Source organism: Lasiodiplodia theobromae (assembly GCF_012971845.1).
Source record: "Lasiodiplodia theobromae strain AM2As chromosome Unknown scaffold_19, whole genome shotgun sequence".
In the NCBI taxonomy this organism is placed as follows: domain Eukaryota; kingdom Fungi; phylum Ascomycota; class Dothideomycetes; order Botryosphaeriales; family Botryosphaeriaceae; genus Lasiodiplodia; species Lasiodiplodia theobromae.
In genome coordinates, this window is record NW_023336398.1 from 733,969 (window position 1) to 751,859 (window position 17,891).

Consider the following 17,891-nt stretch of genomic DNA (forward strand, 5'->3'; position numbering starts at 1 on the left):
ATGTCTGCTCCCATTCCCGTTATCCTTTGCGGTGCCATGCGACCAGTGGCTGCGTTGGTGAGGTCGCACATGCTACCCGAATACGATGGTACGTCCTCGCATTCCACATCTGCGAAAGGCAGCCGAACTGGTCCTCTAACGTGCCCTGAGTTCTATAGTCGTCTATGCCGGCCATGATATTGCTGCTGCTACAAAGGAAGTCCCCAAGATCATATCCGGATCGTCACCGCCGTCCACGTCTCTCCACACCCAGATCGGCTCCAACGACTTCACTGTTCTTCCACGCGCCGTAATCACTGGCGGCGGCTACAATGAGGAAGCTTTTCAGACTCTGTTTCAGGCATGTGCAGAGGCCTGTGGATCGGAGGTTGCTCTGCCCGTGCCGTTCTTCAGGACGGACAATGCGCTCACTGATCAATTGGCGGCCGAGGGGAAGGGGCCGGCGCATTCTTCCCCCGAATACCCCAAAGCTGTGACGAACCGGCTGAAAGCCCGGCTACGGGAGGTGGGTGTTGGGTCTGGTGTGTTGGAGCGGCCTGAGAATAGAGGCAAGAGTTTCTTCTTTTAAGTCAGAATTACGACACTACTTGCGCCTTTTTTTCCCCCCCAAACTACACCGATGTCACTTTTGTTATTCAGCTTTAGGACGACATACACTACTAGCGCTTTTCCATATTGTGGCTTCCTTGTATGGCTAGAGTGGATGATGCGGGATTTTGGCGCCAAAGATAAAGTTCTGTGATCTGAGGTCACACAAGCCTTCCTGTTTCCCATAGCAAATGCTTTCTCCTACGGTACATAATTTTAAACGTTAGCGATCTTAATAATACCTATGCAAGTATCGCAACAGTACATATGAACATGCAGTCGTCACTAATCCAACATCATAGATGATGTATTCTCATCTACGAAGAATAAGGTAAAAGTGTGGAAGTATTATCTGAAGAAGTCTGTGCTCGACGGAGGTCCAACGCGACCGGCAGATGGCTCCGCGAAACGTGTGTTGCAACAGCCTGATTGGCGAAAGGGTGTGGTTGAGCTAATACTGGTGTAAGCAGACTTCGAGTTAGTCTGCCAATCGGTGTACAAAGCGAGCCGTCAGCGGGCCGTAGGCGGCAAACGAGCCGTCCGTGATCAACGCCTTCCACTTCCGAACCGAACGGATCAGTCGGTTTTTAGACAACGCATCATAAACAAGTCACTCTCATGCAATGTCTATCGTTCTAATGGTTGAGATTAAACAATCGTTCGTCTGTTTTGCCTCCACTAATCCTTTTCGGGCCTTCAAGGACCGTGGCTACCATACAATATTGCACGTATCACAACCGACTGCAAAACCTGTTTTCTACATGGCTTCCGCTCATGGTGACGAAAGGAAATTTGTGGAGAGAATTTCCTTAAGAATGAGTGCCAAAGACGCTACAAAACTCCAATCTTGATTTCTCCAAATCTTTCATAATCGCACAATATGACAAGAAACGACGATAACCAAACCGGGTTGCTTACCCGCTGCGTTCCTGACAGGCTGAAGCACTCTACACTCTACCGCTGGTTTCTCCGTTTCACCCGCGTCCTTCAATTCCTTTCATCTGTTATCTCTCTCGGCATTTTCTCGCAACGTCTGGCCAAAGTATACCGTCTCGTGAACGCAATCAAACGACGACATGGCGTGAATCATGCCTACGGCGCTGTCGAAGGTATTCTTGCAGCTGCTGTGCTGTATACTCTTATCTCTATGCTCCTGTCCTGCCTCCTCAGAGGTCGTGGCCCCAGAATACTTCGCTGGCTCTGGGTACTTCTCGACCTCCTCTTCGTCGGCGCATTCATCGCTGTCGCGGTGCTCACACGCCCAAATGGAGGCAATGCTGGCCCACATCATTGCTACAACACTGGAGACAACAACAGGACATCTACTGGCAATGGAAGGACTGGACGCAGGGATGACAGCTGCAATCTTCCCTGGGGCACCTTCATACTGGCAATAATTAGCACGTAGGTTTATCGATCTCTTCTTCTCCAGTGTTTATTTCAATTCTAAACTGCACTGCATTATTGACACGTTGACGATTACATAGCGTTCTTCACGCCATTACAGCGGCTTTCCATGAAGTTCGAGAGCGCCGCCGAAAGCGATCGTCAGGCGACTACGAAAGCTCCAGTGGAGTTTACGAAGAATCCAAACGCAGCATGGACCCACATGGGCGCCACAGCGAAGGCAGACACAGCATTGTTGGTAGCAACGGAGGGCCTGGAGGCAATGGACTGTATAACGGCGGGCATCACAGTGCAATGGACAGCGACGAACATGCTGGACCCCGTGGAATTCACATTTCCTCTCCAGTACACTAAAGCAGATCTCATTTCTCCCAAATGGAAGGTTGGCGGGTAGACCGGTTAGTTCGGGATGCTTGTTATGTTGGTACGCCAAATGGCTTTGGGAAAGAGATGGACGAAATGGATGCTAACTTCTATTTTTGCTTTTTCATTGCTGGGGTATATTTCTGAGTGCTTCTTTCACGTAACATATTGTACGTTATAATGTGGTTCCCGTAATCGACATGGCAGTGAATATTCAATTTTATTCTTGTTTTTCCTACCGACATGAGTTGCTGATCACAACCGCAATTTTACTTTCAAAGATATACACTATATATCATTCAAAGAGTTGATCCGGTAACACCACCAACATTCTCCATTTCCCACGCCTGAACCATCATGCTTTAGAGTCCTTTTGGATTTACCCCTTCTCTCTTTGGGCTACAAGGTTGTCAGCTGCCGCGTGACAACACCTGCCGAGGTCAGCCGGCATTGACAAAATCACGATGCTAATTGGCCAGAGTAGACCCGGCATACATGGAATGAATGCGCACGGATCACTCTACAATCACCTCCACAGCTCGATGATTACCGTATACGGAAATGGAGAGTAAGCGACCACGCCGGCAAATCGGAGCAAATTACCAAGTGCGACCTCTTTGGCGTCGAGCGACCCAAACGTGACCTCTGCCGCCCAAACATGACCGTTAGCCCATCCACCCCGTGCAGGACAGCATTATCGAGTTAGGTATTTTTGTATCTGATCATTGTAGACATCTACGGACTTAATGTTCCATTACGCTTAAAGGAGCGTGGAATTTGGTGAGAGTCGTGTTTGGGGTGTTTGACGCCAAAGAGGTCGTGTTTGGCAATGACCCCCGGCATTCGTGGCCAAGCTCCCAACACTCTGCTGTTTGACTTCCAAACATCCAATCCCGTCCGATCCCATTACTCCACCTTACCCGTATCCGATTTCTCACCGCCCGCCGCCGCCGCCGTGCCCTTCCTCCCCCGCGCAAACAAAGCAGCCGGCCGCCACTCGTACAGGATCCAGACGAACGCCAAAATCCCGCCATACCACGCCGTCCACGCGAACGCCGCCAGCTCCGCCGCCGCCTTGCCCTCGTGCGTCGCCGGCACGCCCAGCACCTCCTGCTGCACCCTTTCCGGCACCAGCAGATGCATCGCCCAGCCCGCAACCATGCACACCACGACGTTGACCCGCTGCAGCGTGATCGTGTAGGCCGCAATGGTGTGGAACACGGCCCACTTGCGGTGGCGCGCCCACTCGCGCGCGCGCGCCGTCTCCGCCGTGCGGAACAGGCTGTAGAAGTAGGCCGGCGCGAGGAACCAGAGCGAGGACTCGAACGTCGGCCACGTGAGCAGCGGGATGTACTTGCCTTTGATGACCGTGTGTATGTGGTAGAACTCGCGGTGCGTGTGAGACATGTTCCGGTTCAGGATCCAGAAGCCGCCGAGTGAGAGTAGGAGCGAGAGGCTGAGCACGAGGTACCCGTTGCGCCGGTGCATCGCTGGGAAGCGTGCGCGCAGAGAGTCGATGTGCTGGAATGGCATTGCGAGCGACCAGAGGATGGCGGGCCCCGCGTGGAGGGTGTGGTAGATGAAGCGTGGGAGTGGGCGGGAGGAGAGCGCTCGCAGGCGGTTGTTGAGGAAATGCTCGTCGATCTGTAGGATTCATCGTCGTGGTTAGCATGAGAAATTGTCACAACGTCCCAATTGGACTCGATGAGAAGGGCCTTTTGGATTAGAGAGAGCCGACATACCTCGCTGTGTCGAAATGTTGTGAACGCCGGTTTTCCGGGCCAGTCCAATCGGTGGCCCGTGAAGGCGATGGATGCAAACAAAATCATGAGCGCGCTGAGAGGCACAGCAACTTTCAGAGAAATGTGAACCGGTCGGCGCGCCATCTTTGCAGCTGAGTTATTGTGCCGTGTTTGACTGCTGCGATCATGGCTATTGCTGGATTGAAGCTCAACTTATAGCTGGTAGAGTCATATTTGCGATTGCATGACCTACTGAATTGCCGCGGTTTTGCCCTTCATGTTATTCACATGCTTCCATCTACGAATTCCGAGCGGTAGGGCTGAGGGGAAATTCTAAAAGAAATTCTCCACGAAAACACAAAACTTCGGCCGTTGCACTGACCAAGATTACTGATCGGGCATCCGAATGCCGAGTAGTTTCTGTTGGGATTCAACTAACACCATCCGACCAATAGCAAAATCTGTTTTAATACGAACGGGTATGTATTCGGTCAATTTGATTGGAGGCAATGCGTGTGTAGAATGGCGATCCGAACCTACACATTTCTCGACAGCTAAATCAACAACCAAGGCCCCTTTCCAAATGCCTTCATGCACTCTCCATAATGAATAGATGCCACCAAATCATTGAAGAGCGCCCTGAATCACTGACTTCATAATACTGAGCAAATCACGTACTGGAAATTTGCCTTTCTCCAAGAACATTCCCGAACTCACATGTTAGCATCATATAAAATCAACCTGATTTTCTCTAATGGTTAAGTTTCGATTTACAGAATTCAGTTGCTTGGATTTATGTCAAAGGTCGTCTCAGGGTCTTTGCAGCTCTTGGCAACGGCACGGAGTTTCTCGGTTCGTAGTTCTAGACAATTTCTCCGTCCTACGTCCTACGGTGCAGAAACCATGTACCGTGCACGGTTCAGCTTACTTACCCCGCTCGCGACACCGACCTATCAGCAGCTACACGATGCAGGATTGTACCAGAAATAGTAACCGCAAAGAATTCTTACGAGTCATGCCTCTCGTTCCTACCAATGCCCAATATTACATCTTGAGATAAATATTCTGAAGTGTTTAAAAGACAAAGGCAGGCCTATTGTTCGGAGGTTAATCAACGTAATTCTTCCGCCAAGGCCCAGTCCAGGTCTGCTCTCACAGGCCTCGACTCAAATTTCCTGCACATGGACGCCCATATTTTTCCGTACGTATACATGTGTGATGATGTCGGAATTTACCCAGGCGCAGTGAAGTATGGCGACCTCCAAGAAATCTTCATGTAGAACGGATTATGGAGTACAACGAATCACAGGAAAAGGACACAAGAACATAGATGCGTAATACTATAGCACCTTTTAAAAGCATCGGTGATGGTATGGTAAATAACTATGAAACCCTGGAATGCTCCCATGCATCAACATTTATTGATAGTGTACGTTACAATGCTTCTGTTGTGGAGATCAGCATTATTGATCCATTCAATGAGAGTAACTGTCTCACTGATTTTGTGTCATTTGCGTTTAGTATTACTCGTAAACTCTGTCACATTTGATATTTCAACCAACTGTCGCCGTTTTAGAGAGGCAATTATAAAGTTATGAAAAAGCTACCCTCGTCATTTCCGGTAGGCTTGAGACTGCACTTTTCTTCACTTGAGCAGGGTGTGTCATCACAGAATATATCTGCCGTGAAAACCGCAAGCAGAAACACTAGCCGTAAAAACGTGAAGGCTGGCCTTGTAATACAGCTGAGCGGTATCGACCCTTAGTGCTAAGAAAATTGGAAGGTCGAAGTGGGAGTTTGCGGAATACTTCCGCAGAGGCAACCTCAAAAATCAATGGAGGGTGAAAAGCGACGTTACACTACTGTGCGTCTTTGTCAAGAGTATCTTACTAACATTATTGTTAGTAAGATAAAGTGGAGCAGAGCGGAATTAAAGAATCGTGCACGGTCGTCCGATAAGCAGACAGGAAGGAAAATAGATCGAGACTCCTCTGACAATTCTCCAATCGGACTCTCGGTGTTTCTTGCATTAGACCGAACGGAAAACTTGATCGGTAAGCTAGCGTGTTCCGATTAGCATGATGCTCGTATCGGAAGACATATCGGCAAGAATCAATGGAATTTAGACTCTAAAAGCCGTGATGATGAAAGCATGGTGATTGCCACAAGTAGCCTGCATTAGGTGATATATCTTCAAATTTATCGTCCCACTCATCTAATCGATTAACAACTCCAACGTACCCCATCCAACGGTCGGAACCCAAGCCTCGGGAATTCACTAAATTGACGTTATTACCACCATGGCGAAGGTTTTGGGTCGATGCGACGACCGTTTCCAGCATGTCAAGGAACTACTCCAACAGTATCTGACTTCTGGCGAGGAACTTGGAGCCTCTCTTGTTGTCAACATTGATGGAGAAAATGTCGTCGACCTGTGGGGAGGCTACGCAGATACTTCTCGTACCCGCCTCTGGGAGGAAGACACCATTACCGCCGTGTGGTCGACATCGAAAACCGTTACCAGCCTAGCCGCCCTGATACTTATCGATCGAGGCCTCCTGTCACCTTACGAGAAGGTTGCCAAGTACTGGCCGGAGTTCGCCGCGAATGGCAAGCACAACATCGAAGTCCGTCACATACTTTCGCACAGCTCTGGCGTATCTGGCTGGGATGCTCGTATGAGCCTTGAAGATGTCATTGATGTACCCGCGTCAACGGGCCTTCTCGAACAACAAGCGCCCTGGTGGGTACCTGGAACAGCGTCAGGCTATCATTCTTTTACGATGGGCCATCTCGTCGGGGAGCTCGTACGCCGCGTCACTGGAAAATCTCTAAAGCAATTTATTGCGGATGAAATCGCGACTCCATTCGGTGCGGACTTCCAGCTGGGGGTTGCGGAGAAGGACTGGCCACGCACCGCGGATGTCGTTCCGCCGCACACGTGGAGAAAGCCACCTCCTGCGGGCGATGTCGATTCCGTATCAGCGAAGACGATGAGGAACCCCGTTTTTGATATTTCAGTCGCAAACACCCCAACCTGGAGGCGGGCGGAGCTCGGTGCGGCGAGTGGGTTCGGGAATGCTAGAGCCATTGCTCGCATGCTTTCTGCTATCTCCCTTGGTGGAATTGTTGGCAACCACAAACTCCTGTCCCCGGATACGATCGACCGCATCTTTGAAGAACAGGCCAAGGGAATCGATTTGGCAACTGGAGAATCGCTTCGCTTAGGCATTGGATACGGACTGACCGGAGCCGATACCATGGTCAACTGGATACCAGAGGGGCGAGTCTGCTTTTGGGGAGGACTTGGTGGCTCAATTATTATCATGGATGTCGACCGCAGGATGACTATCTCGTATGTGATGAACAAGATGGAGAACGTGGGAATTGGGAATTATCGTACGAAACAGTACGTAAGAGCTGTGTACAATGCTTGTATGGCTTGATGAGGGAGAACTGCACCTTGTGATATGGTATGCCTGGATTATCCCAGTGTAGAAAAGACTAGTACGGTTGTTGAACTACAGCACCATTGCTTAGAAGTTCTCATGATGATTTTACAAGCCATTGTTTACAATGAGCAAGTAACAAGAGGTACCAAGGGTAGGTGAACCTCGTGCTCGCTTAGCTAGCCAATTTCTTTCTAGAGGTGATTGTTACATCGATATGGATCATTGAATCTAAATGATCGAACTCTTAAAGATTCAATCATCAGGGTTTCCCCTGGAGGACAGGGAGGCTGTGCTGAAACCGTGTTCTGTCCGGTCGACAGTGCCAAGAGAGGCATGCTTACAAACGGCCATACTTAAGCGAAGAGGAATTGGTGCGGCATTTGTCCGGGCCTACGCGTCGCTTGGAATTGGATATCGCAGATCCACATAAAAGGTTACGGTCACGCAAGGCCAGATATCAAGGCCAGCCCCATCTTCAACATGCCAAAGCTATTTGCGTAAGAATTGACTTGATTATCATTTGAATGGACTCTTACAACGCAGATCAGTATAGGAGTTACCGGATACGTTGGCGGCGACGCCTTTTACACCATTCACCAGCATCATCCTGAATACGAATGGACGTTCCTTGTGAGGGACCCCGAAAGGGTCGCAACGCTTCTGAAGCAGTACCCCAAGATGAGGTTTATCCAGGGCGATCTCGATAGCTACGACTTGATAGTTGATGAGGTTGCAAAGGCGGACATCGTGCTTAGTAGGTGGTATCCAACCTCACACGATTCACTCTCTTCGATGTTAATCATTTGGCCGTTTTAAATGCAGATTGGGCCAGTGCCGATCATCAAAAAGCAGCAGAAGCTATTAAAAGTGGGATGAAAATGAGAAATGCACCAAGCTTTCTCATTCATACATCTGGTGCTGGCATTCTCGCTGCACCAGACATCCGCAGCGGTACATTCGGAACGGAATCAACCAAGGTATACAACGATTGGGATGGCGTGTCGGAAGTAACATCTCTGCCCGAGGACGCCGCGCATCGGACGGTGGACAAGATCGTCCTCTCAAGCAACGAGGAATCTTCCCTGATCCGCACTGCCATCGTTTGTCCCCCATGCATCTACGGCGAAGGACGGGGGCCGGACAAAACGCGATCGATCCAGGTGCCAGAGTTGATAAAGTGCACGTTGGAGCGCAAGAAAGGGTTCCAAATTGGACACAGCCAAAATAGGTGGGGCACCGTACACGTTCGAGACTTAAGCTCCATATATCTACGGCTCATCGAGGAAGCCTCTAAGCCTGGTGGAGGAAATGCCACCTGGGGACTTGAAGGCTACTATTTCATCGAGTCGGGTGAGCACCACTGGGGCGATATCGCCAGAGCTATCGCCAGCGAGGCTTGCAAGCTTGGGCTGATTCCTTCCCCTGAAATTGAGCACCTAAGCGTCAACGAAGTGGAGGCGATACACCCGTTCGGAAGATACCTTTGGGGCACCAACTCAAGGCACACAGCAATTAGGGCCAGAAGAGTGCTGGGGTGGGAGCCAGCCGATTCACTGTCACTTTCAGTGGAACTTCCTCGCATGGTGGAGGTTGAGGCTCGGAGGATGAAGCTGATCTGATTGGTAAGAGATTTCCGCAGTCTTTCTCTCAGCTACAAACAGTATCAAAGATCGTATGCACTTTTCAGTCATGTCAAGACCGTTCATAAGCAGTTCTCAAGACCTCCAATCGGGTACTATTATCGGCTGCACGACGTGGAGAGCAATAATAAGAGCTCAGGAATTATGTTTAGTCGACCTTATCTTCTCACAAAGCCCTTACGTGTCATCAGCTACATACCAAACTGCCATAGCGTTCCGCATGTGGTTCCGCTGAGCTGACAAATAAACTCAATTGCTTCGGACCGATCTGCCAGTGCATGATCCGATGCGCCCCCAGGCCCACATCTGCGATCGCACAGTTGCTCCGAGGTAATGCTCCCCATATCGGCAGAACGGCACGACAGAACCGTTGTCATCCGATGGCCGCACGCTGAATAGGCGAGACAGTTATGACCGATGCTCGAAAGAATCCAGCAGCCGAACGGAGGAAACTGTCGACAGGATTGATGCCTGGTAAGTAAACGAATTAACGACTCATGGAGAAGCCGTCAAAGACGTCTGATCGGATTTCTAGGATCACGCCGGGCAGAATATATGGTTTTCGCTTCCAGCAAGTCCCAACGAGAGTAAACTCTTCAGAAGTTCACAGCGAACATGCGCAAGCGCTGCCGAAATATGTTGTGTGAGAGAGTTGACTTCTGAACTTATATCGATGTATTCTAACGGTACTTTTGACAGCAGAGACTTTCCCGATTACCACGGATGTGCTACCACAGGGGGTGAGATCAAGGCGACTCTTGAAGCGTCAATAAATCTTGATGGGATAAATCTCCCTTCACCTCGTGCGTAGTTTTTGGTGGAAGCTCACGCAATCATAGATCCAAACTACCGCCAAAGTACCGTGCCGATATACAAGATGCCATGCGTCTCCATGTTGTTGTCGCATCTCGCTCGAGGATCCCTATCAACTACCGTTTATTTTCGCTCAGTCATCGAACACGAACACTTCGCTTCGGACGCTATTAAAGCTATATCTACGGAAATGAATGGCTGAGGACATCTTCAGCCTCGCGGTGGACACCAAAAATATACTTCCAGCAGCACACGTAGAGAAAGTCCTCAGATAAATGGGTAATCCGGAGCGGAATATTCAGGAGGAAGAAATCTTTCGAGTGAATATCGAATGACTTGCTTGCTGCATAAAGCTGTAGCAAGTAGTTTAATATCTGAATGAGCGCTCACACATGATCGCAAGAAGCTGTCTGAGTAGCCTCGCGCAGGGTAAGCTTGAACGCTCAGCCAAGAATCATCCGATGCTTGAATCATGTATCCATGTCAAGAGCAAAGAAGCATCGAACAGAAACGCCCCTTGCAGAGGCACTGGAGCCAGTAAATGTCCGCTATCGAGGCTGTGTATGCTTGGACTGAGTCGCTACTTTTCTTAAGAAACTTGAAACAAGGAAAAGAGAACCTTGGCAATGGCTGCCAAGCCTCTGCGCCATCGGTCTGTTTTAAGTGTTGAGAGTCTCTAGCTATTCGTTTGGAATGGCACCCTTTTATGGGCAAATTTTGAATTGAACTCAGTTATTCATATTGAGAGACCAGCGTGAAATGGTAACACATAAGGGGTTGAACGGGTCTCAGCTTTTGAGCCATCTATGTAGGCTGACGCTGAGTGTGGCGGAGCCACGGCACTAGCCTATCGTAAGCGATTCAGACCTGGACATCTCGTATCTATGTAGGTCTGAATTACGTTCAAGTCACGTTTTTTGCGCCCATGCGCATCTCTTCAATTATATATTTTAGAAAGAAGCTGATATATCAGCATTAAACAGCAACGCTCTTCCGCAACAGCCGATGGCGTATCCTCTGCCGACAGACACACATTTCGAAACGTACTACCCTCCGGCAAATGGTAACCCTTGCACTAGCCACGCAGAGATTCTTGCATTTGTCCCTACGACTGGTTTGGTAAGGGCTTTCTTATACTCAACCACCACAACCCCGATGATATCGCATCAACGTGAATGGTAGGTAGCCTTTGCGAGCCTGGAACAAGTCCGGATGACCACTTTTTAACGTGGACATCTATGGGCACAACTACGGTATTTACATGCGCGGCAGTGCGATATCTCGTGACGAAAATCAACACATCATCTACCTTCACATCATACATAATCCGAACCATTAATGTTATCACTTCAACACTAAAGAAAAAACACGAACGAAGGATTCTCCAATGGCAATGCTGACCAAATTCAGGGCGTGTACAGTACCGCAGGATCGTTTACGAAGACTATCTCGCATGATACTGGAAACATTGCGGTACAACCGGATTCAGGCCCAGTGGGGCAAAGGAATCCTCTCGGCTATGCGGGTAGCGCTGAAGGAGGCAACAACGGCTCGTTCCTTGGCCTTGGATGCAACTTCACGGGCAATAATCCCATCTCCGGCAGTTACACAAGCAATTCTCCCCGCGAGGGCCTTATTTCCTTTGTACCACCAAGTATTGGCGGCAACGTACCTCAGGATATTCCCTCTGCGGGCGCTTTGTTGGACAAGGAGAAGAAATTACGCAGACGCGCTCAAAACCGTGCCGCACAACGTGCGTTCAGAGAGCGCAAGGAGCGCTACACTGCAGAATTGGAACAACGGGCCAAGGAAACCGAGGCGCGGTGGAACAACCTACAGCAGGAGAACGAAAGACTACGATCCGCTATCACCTCCCTGCAAGCAGCAATTTCGTCACTCTAGAGCCAGACTGTCACATTTCAAGACGATAGCATCTGCGAAATTCCGAAGTGCGTCATAGCTATCCCTCATGAGTTGTCACTGGGCGAGAGCGATCAATTACTTAGCTTTACGGCCACCTGGAATCTCATTCAGGGGCATCCGTCGGTGACGAATGGCAGAGTTGATCTTCAAGTAGTGTGGGACCGCTTGAGAGGCTGTGCGATCCGCCGATCCTCTGGCTACGTGTTCACGCGCTTGATGGTTGAGATGGCTCTGGATGTTAATGTCGGGTGGTAATGGATCTCTCTTTGATACTATTGCTGGTTCTGGCCTCTGTTATGATCCGAGTTTGAGACAGCTGGGCAGCTATCCAGAATCTACTTGTTTGTAAATCTGACCATCGTATCACAAAAGATCAAAAGCTTAATTTTGCAGGAAGCACGGAGGAGAAACTACTACCGCCATGCAGCGAAAAAGCTTATCAGAAAAGATAAGGCAGCCTCCGACAACTTGCTCAGCCGCAATACGCAAGTACCTGCCGCAATATCAAAGCCATTGCGAGCCGAGACCGATTGCGAATCCGAGTTATACGAGCGGGGCACCGGGTTGGTCATGACTCAACAAAGAGAAGTGGATTCAGAAGAGTGCCGAGGCGGCGAGGACACAGTCGTCATAGCATTCTTCAGCCTGCAAAAAGTGGATTTCTCGAAACGAGGAGTGAGAAGCTTCTGCTCGTCCGGAATATTTCCGCTCAAGGGCGTGATGTGGGATGAATAATCTCCAAGACGCTTTGACTTCCCCGATATGGATTAGCTTCTTATCAAGCAGCATTACATCAGCAGCGTGCGGAACAACACCTTGGCCGTGGGTCGGAAGAATCGTCGCATGCAAGGCGTTAAGATATGGACTTAAGGAAGGAAAATGAGCTTGGTCATGCTGATTAGTCGTCAAGGCTGCTCGGGGGCTTCGCCGTGCTTCTGTGCTCGCACTCTGGGCTCGTGCCGTGCTGGAAATGGTAGAAGATCGAGAGGCTTATGAATGCTTGAGGGATAAAATAGGACTATAATAAGGTCAATGGTTTTCTGAGCAACTCAATCGGCAGTCTTCGTCTTAGAACGGTCTCAAGAAAATCATACTCACAACATGCGGCCCTGCGTTTTCCCCCTGGTCCTGAGCGTTGCTTCTGCAGCTCTTGCATACGATCCGTTGCTTGGGTTCAACGATTTTGTGGAAGTTGAGAACCGTACTCTCGATGAGATCTATCAAGAAGCTCTGAAGGAAGGAGGGGTTGTAACTGTCTGGCACGGAGGGTACGTTCGGGACCACAGAAGTTTTTACGCTGGCTGACTTTGTTGGTTTCCAAAGAGATGAGGTGCATCAGCAGGACGGCCTCAAGCAAGCCTTTGAAGCACGCTTCCCAGGCATGACGCTCAACCTTACCGTCGACCTTTCGAAGTACCACGATGTCAACCTTGATAGGCAGATCGCTACGAACGATTTGTACGTGGATAGCATAATACTCCAGACGCTGAACGACTATCCCCGATGGAAGTCACAAGGAGCTCTGCTCCCTTACAAGCCCTCCGGCTGGGAGCATGTGTTTGGCGACTTCAAGGACCCTGACGGTGCCTACACTGGTCTCTTCATCTACAGCTGGTCCAACGTCTGGAACACCGACTATGTGGACAACGCCGCTGCCCCCAAAGAATTCACAGACTACCTGAAGCCTGAGTTCAAGGATAAGCTTGTTCTGACCTATCCCAACGACGACGACGCCATCCTCTTCGCCTTCGATTTGATGTGAGCCCAAGACACCTCCCTCAACGTGAAAGCATCCCATGCTGATTAGCCGCAGCATGAAACAATACGGCTACTCCTGGTTCGACAAGCTCCTAGCACAAAACCCTCGCTGGGTCCGCGGCACAGCCACGCCCGCCACCGTCGTCGGTTCTTCGAACGGATCCTGGACCGCGAGCTTCACCACCACGCTCGGCGGCTCCGTCACCGCTCCGTACAACATCTCATACCCCGAGTCGGGCACATTCGTGACGTGGCCGCAGACGGGTGCCATCCTCAGGGGCGCTCCGCATCCTGAGGGAGCGAAGCTGCTCCACTCGTTCATGCTGTCGGAGGAACGCCAGCGCACGATGGGAGTGTGGAGCGTGCGCACGGATATCCCGGGCCCGGCAGGCCTGCCCAAGGTTCTGGATATGCCCGGGACGGATCCCACGCTGTTCGGCAAGTGGATGTCGGACCGTGCGGCGGTTGAGAGGCTGCGGTTTTTCTTTGAAGACCGTCTCGGACCTGCGGACGCTATCAGCCCCCTAAACGATGATATCTAAGCACATCATGTACACGGCTCCACTGTACTCATTTACAATCTATAGAATAACTGTCTCAGCTAATTTAATATCAATCCTACCCCTTACTTCTGCGCGTCATGACATGTGAATAGATTGAAGAGAAGAATACTCTTCAATAATTACCTGGAAAGATCTAGAGAATTCTATTCAATTCAGCCGAGGAAGGAGAGCACCATTAGTCTCCCTTTTCCGTAGGGCGCAACAGAGCGTTCCTTGCTCGCGCCGGTCAGGTTCTATGCAGTTGAACAACACCATGCAGCAGATGGCATACCAAACTCTGCACGCGCCGTGTCATACCTCATCCAAGTCGCACAGCTCAATCAACCGTTTCGAGTCTTCAGCTTCCTCCAAAAGATTACACTTTTCATCCTCAAACAGAAACTTCCGACCCGTCTCTTCACCGTTGATCACGTTGAGCAGATGCTGGCCAACACGGGCGCTGAGATCCCGGAGGAACCCCCCACGATGCTTCTTCAAAGCTTCGATCAGCTGGTTGAACGGCCCACGTGCCAGTTTCTCGACTCTGCGCGCAAACATATCAGCCAAAAAAAAATCGCCAGCAACGGAGCTCACGGACATGCACTTACGATGAATTCGGCACAACGTCCGACGTCGGCACCAAAGCAATGATCCCCTCCCCAAACTCCTCCGCGAGCAGGTACCAGTTGTTCCCGGAGCTGATCCTGTTCTGCAACGACTTGTACCTGCTCTTGTAGCCCTCGTCGTTCTTGTCCGTCAGGTACGGATACGCCTGCGCCATCAGGTCCTCTAGCACTAGCGTCTCGTACCGCGGCAGCCGCTCCTGCGCGCACTTCCGCACCGCGCGCTGGTTCTGCTGCCGCGCAGTCGCGGCGACCTCTGCGTTCTTCCGCCAGCGCACGAGCCGCACGAGGTAGAAGCGGCGCAGCACCTGCACGGCGAAGTCTTGGTTGTCGAGGCGGTCGAGCGAGAGGACGGCTTGGCAGGCGGTGATAGTGGTGGTGGTGGTGGTGGTGGTAGTGTTGCCGGTGTTGCCGGTGCCAGTGCGGTGGCGGTCGACGGACGCAGGCGGCAGGGTCGCGCGGTCGCGCAGCGCGGCGCACGCCTTGCGCAGCTGCACCATGGCCTCCGGGCTGCCGATGGTGCAGAACAGCAGCGCGCGCGTCACGTCTTTGAACTCGTCCAGCGCGCCGGAGAACTTTGGCGAGAGCGTCATGTCCTTGAGCTGCTGCGGTTGTTTGCGCAGGTGCGGCCGCTTGGCTGCTGCTTCTTTGGTGGTCGGCGGGAGGATCGCGTCGCTGGCCTTTCGCTTCGTGCTGTTGCTGCCGGCGGCTTCTTTCTCGTTTCCGCTGGGGTTGGCCTCCTCGCTGGTGGCGGGCTGGTCGTGCTGGGAATCGCCCTCGTTGAGAAGGGCCATCATTGGGGCTTGGATGGAACCGTCGGGACACCTGTCGCTGCAGAACTGGTACTGTGCCGTTGACCAGTCGGCCTCTGCATAGTTTACAGCCTCTGCGCAGGTGAAGCCGGTGCTGAATCCCTGGTGGTAAGCGCCAGGAAAGGTGACGATGATTTCGCCGGAAAGTTGGCGGACGACCTTGTACGATATGCCCCACTCGTCGAGCAGAGGCCGTGGTACATATCTCGCAGAGTGGCGGAGGAACTGCGAGCATCCTTTTTCGATGCCTGTGGCCGCGAGCTTTTCCTCGAGCCGACTGCCGCTTTGTGGTTCGACGATGATCCATACTTTCTCTCCAGTGTAGAGATAGTTGATGGATGCTAAGTGGCAGTCCTCGACATGCATTGCAAACGGTGCTCCAAATTCGCTGTTGGACACATAGGCGTACGGCCAATGGATGCCTGGGATGGTGACCTTGGTTTCGGAGAGTCGGTTTTCCTTGAGTGGGAATATAGGTGAGTGTGGAGGGAGGCCAATCTGCCTGCGCTGGTGTTCGTCGTGAGCATCAAGATCGCTGTAATAACGAACACGTCGGAAGCCTTCTGGATTTCGTGAGAGTGCCTCGAATCGCTGGACCAGCTCATTGTCTGTTGAAGCAGTCGGAAATGATATTTCATGTCCAAACAAAAGCCTGTCATGCTGCTCATTCCTGCTTACTTTGAATGTTCCATCAATCTGTGAGCAGACCGAGAAGCGGTTCGTTCGAACTTTGATGTTATTGGCGGGTTTGGCCAGGGGATATTCCGGGCCGTCCCACGGTATAATCACCTTGCAGAAGCCATTTCTATTTGCGCCTAATGATCGTGCGAGCTTGATCAGCCTGGTGAGATCTTGGCACTGTTCAGCCGTTGGGTACAGCTGGACAACACCACGGTGCTTCTCGTAACGGACTTCGCCGACCTTTTGTGGGATAGTGTCGTTCTGCGACGAGGGGATTCGCGGATCGAGGGGAAGCCCGATGGTAGTTTGCGAAGTTCGCCTTAGTTTAGGACGTAGGCTCCCGCTGGAAAATTGTACTTGAGAGATTCCGCGACCGCGTAAATCTGTGGAAGGTGGTGCATTTTGGATATCGTTTAGGCTGCCATCGCCAAGAGCGCGTATGAAATAATCCACGTCTTGAAGGACTGATTCATCGTCGGCCGTATCTCGGCTGTTGCTATAATCGCCGGTCACGGTATGCGGGGTAAACCTAAAAATTGATCGATAATTGGAGCGATCTGCGGCAGATGTTAGAGAAGAGTCTCGAAGAGGCACCGTGCTTACCTTTTGTTTGCTGATGCGCGGCGGATTGCGCATCGTGAACGGTCGGAAAGCCCAGAGTCGAGTACGGCCGCAAACCTTGAGCGATATCGGCAAAAAGCTTATAGATGAGATGCGGTTGGTCCGGTAGCGCAGTCGCCAGCCCTTTCCTGACTTCCTCAAGGAAAGTAAAGACGTGTTCGGCGGCTCTCTCGGGGTTCCGCTCTGAAGCGACAACCCACGCGACATGTTCTACCTGCTGCTTCGTCGTGGGAGCCATGGTGCTGCCGCATGTGGTGGATGAGTGTAGGCGATGCGAATTGCGACATGGTTGTGTTGGGGTTTACCAAGTGGCGCAAGTCCTGCGCCGTAGGAGACCGACCCTTCGCACGGGCGCCAAGGAAAATCACCGTGCACTGACTCAGCCTTTTGCGGGGAAACTCCCTTGCTGCAAAGAATTGACAACAACGTACTTGTTTAGGCTGGAGTTGGGATTGCTAAGAAACAAACGCGGCCGTCGTGTTCCGCCGCCTAGACCTAATTTGTGCAGAGAGCGACGCATACCCGATGCAGTGGTGACAATGACTCTGCATACAGGGGGGTATTGCAGCCAACGGCTAGCGTGGATTTCTTAGCACCCTTTGTAAATAACCTTGATTTTGACTTTCAAATGGCGTCATGTTAGGCTGCAACTTCGCTGTGTGCTGCAGGAATTTCAAGCGAGCGAATGGACATGGAGATGCTATTACACATGTGGTCGCATGTAGTAAGGGGCAGCAATTGCGTAATTCTCTAGAGGCTGGTCTAAGCCTCACTGAAGATGGCGGCCAGTACGACAAATATACACATGTGCCATCCACTTAATAGAGTCACTCTGATAATGGGCAGGACAGAGAAAGCTGTAGAATGAGAAAATGTTTGAGAAAAGCTTTCTGTCAGAATCCACAGTAGATCATGGGGAAAGGCGA

General features: G+C 51.1%; 6 protein-coding genes across 6 annotated transcripts; 4 read left to right on the top strand and 2 right to left on the bottom strand.

Annotated features, from left to right (window-relative positions):
- LTHEOB_6713 (uncharacterized protein) lies at nt 1–568 on the top strand (the record flags this gene model as incomplete). Its single annotated transcript, XM_035516000.1, has 2 exons — nt 1–88; nt 159–568. 2 exons carry the CDS (start codon nt 1–3, stop codon nt 566–568), a joined length of 498 nt encoding a protein of 165 aa, XP_035372748.1.
- Nucleotides 569–3,264: 2,696 nt separating this feature from the next.
- Nucleotides 3,265–4,244, bottom strand: LTHEOB_6714 (uncharacterized protein; the record flags this gene model as incomplete). Its single annotated transcript, XM_035516001.1, has 2 exons — nt 3,265–4,002; nt 4,101–4,244. 2 exons carry the CDS (start codon nt 4,242–4,244, stop codon nt 3,265–3,267), a joined length of 882 nt encoding a protein of 293 aa, XP_035372749.1.
- A 2,156-nt stretch (nt 4,245–6,400) lies between these two features.
- On the top strand, nt 6,401–9,171 carry LTHEOB_6715 (Beta-lactamase; the record flags this gene model as incomplete). The annotated part of the gene is made up of 4 exons (XM_035516002.1): nt 6,401–7,499; nt 7,986–8,049; nt 8,101–8,306; nt 8,492–9,171. The coding sequence occupies 4 exons, from the start codon at nt 6,401–6,403 to the stop codon at nt 9,169–9,171; spliced, it is 2,049 nt and encodes a 682-aa protein (XP_035372750.1).
- A 1,839-nt stretch (nt 9,172–11,010) lies between these two features.
- Nucleotides 11,011–11,907, top strand: LTHEOB_6716 (BZIP transcription factor; the record flags this gene model as incomplete). The annotated part of the gene is made up of 2 exons (XM_035516003.1): nt 11,011–11,124; nt 11,416–11,907. 2 exons carry the CDS (start codon nt 11,011–11,013, stop codon nt 11,905–11,907), a joined length of 606 nt encoding a protein of 201 aa, XP_035372751.1.
- Nucleotides 11,908–13,029: 1,122 nt separating this feature from the next.
- On the top strand, nt 13,030–14,228 carry LTHEOB_6717 (ABC-type fe3+ transport system protein; the record flags this gene model as incomplete). The annotated part of the gene is made up of 3 exons (XM_035516004.1): nt 13,030–13,196; nt 13,252–13,686; nt 13,742–14,228. 3 exons carry the CDS (start codon nt 13,030–13,032, stop codon nt 14,226–14,228), a joined length of 1,089 nt encoding a protein of 362 aa, XP_035372752.1.
- Nucleotides 14,229–14,401: 173 nt separating this feature from the next.
- Nucleotides 14,402–17,203, bottom strand: LTHEOB_6718 (Transcription factor jumonji aspartyl beta-hydroxylase; the record flags this gene model as incomplete). Its single annotated transcript, XM_035516005.1, has 6 exons — nt 14,402–14,482; nt 14,547–14,772; nt 14,837–16,165; nt 16,213–16,271; nt 16,342–16,901; nt 16,948–17,203. The coding sequence occupies 6 exons, from the start codon at nt 17,201–17,203 to the stop codon at nt 14,402–14,404; spliced, it is 2,511 nt and encodes an 836-aa protein (XP_035372753.1).
- Between the last annotated feature and the right edge of the window lie 688 nt (nt 17,204–17,891).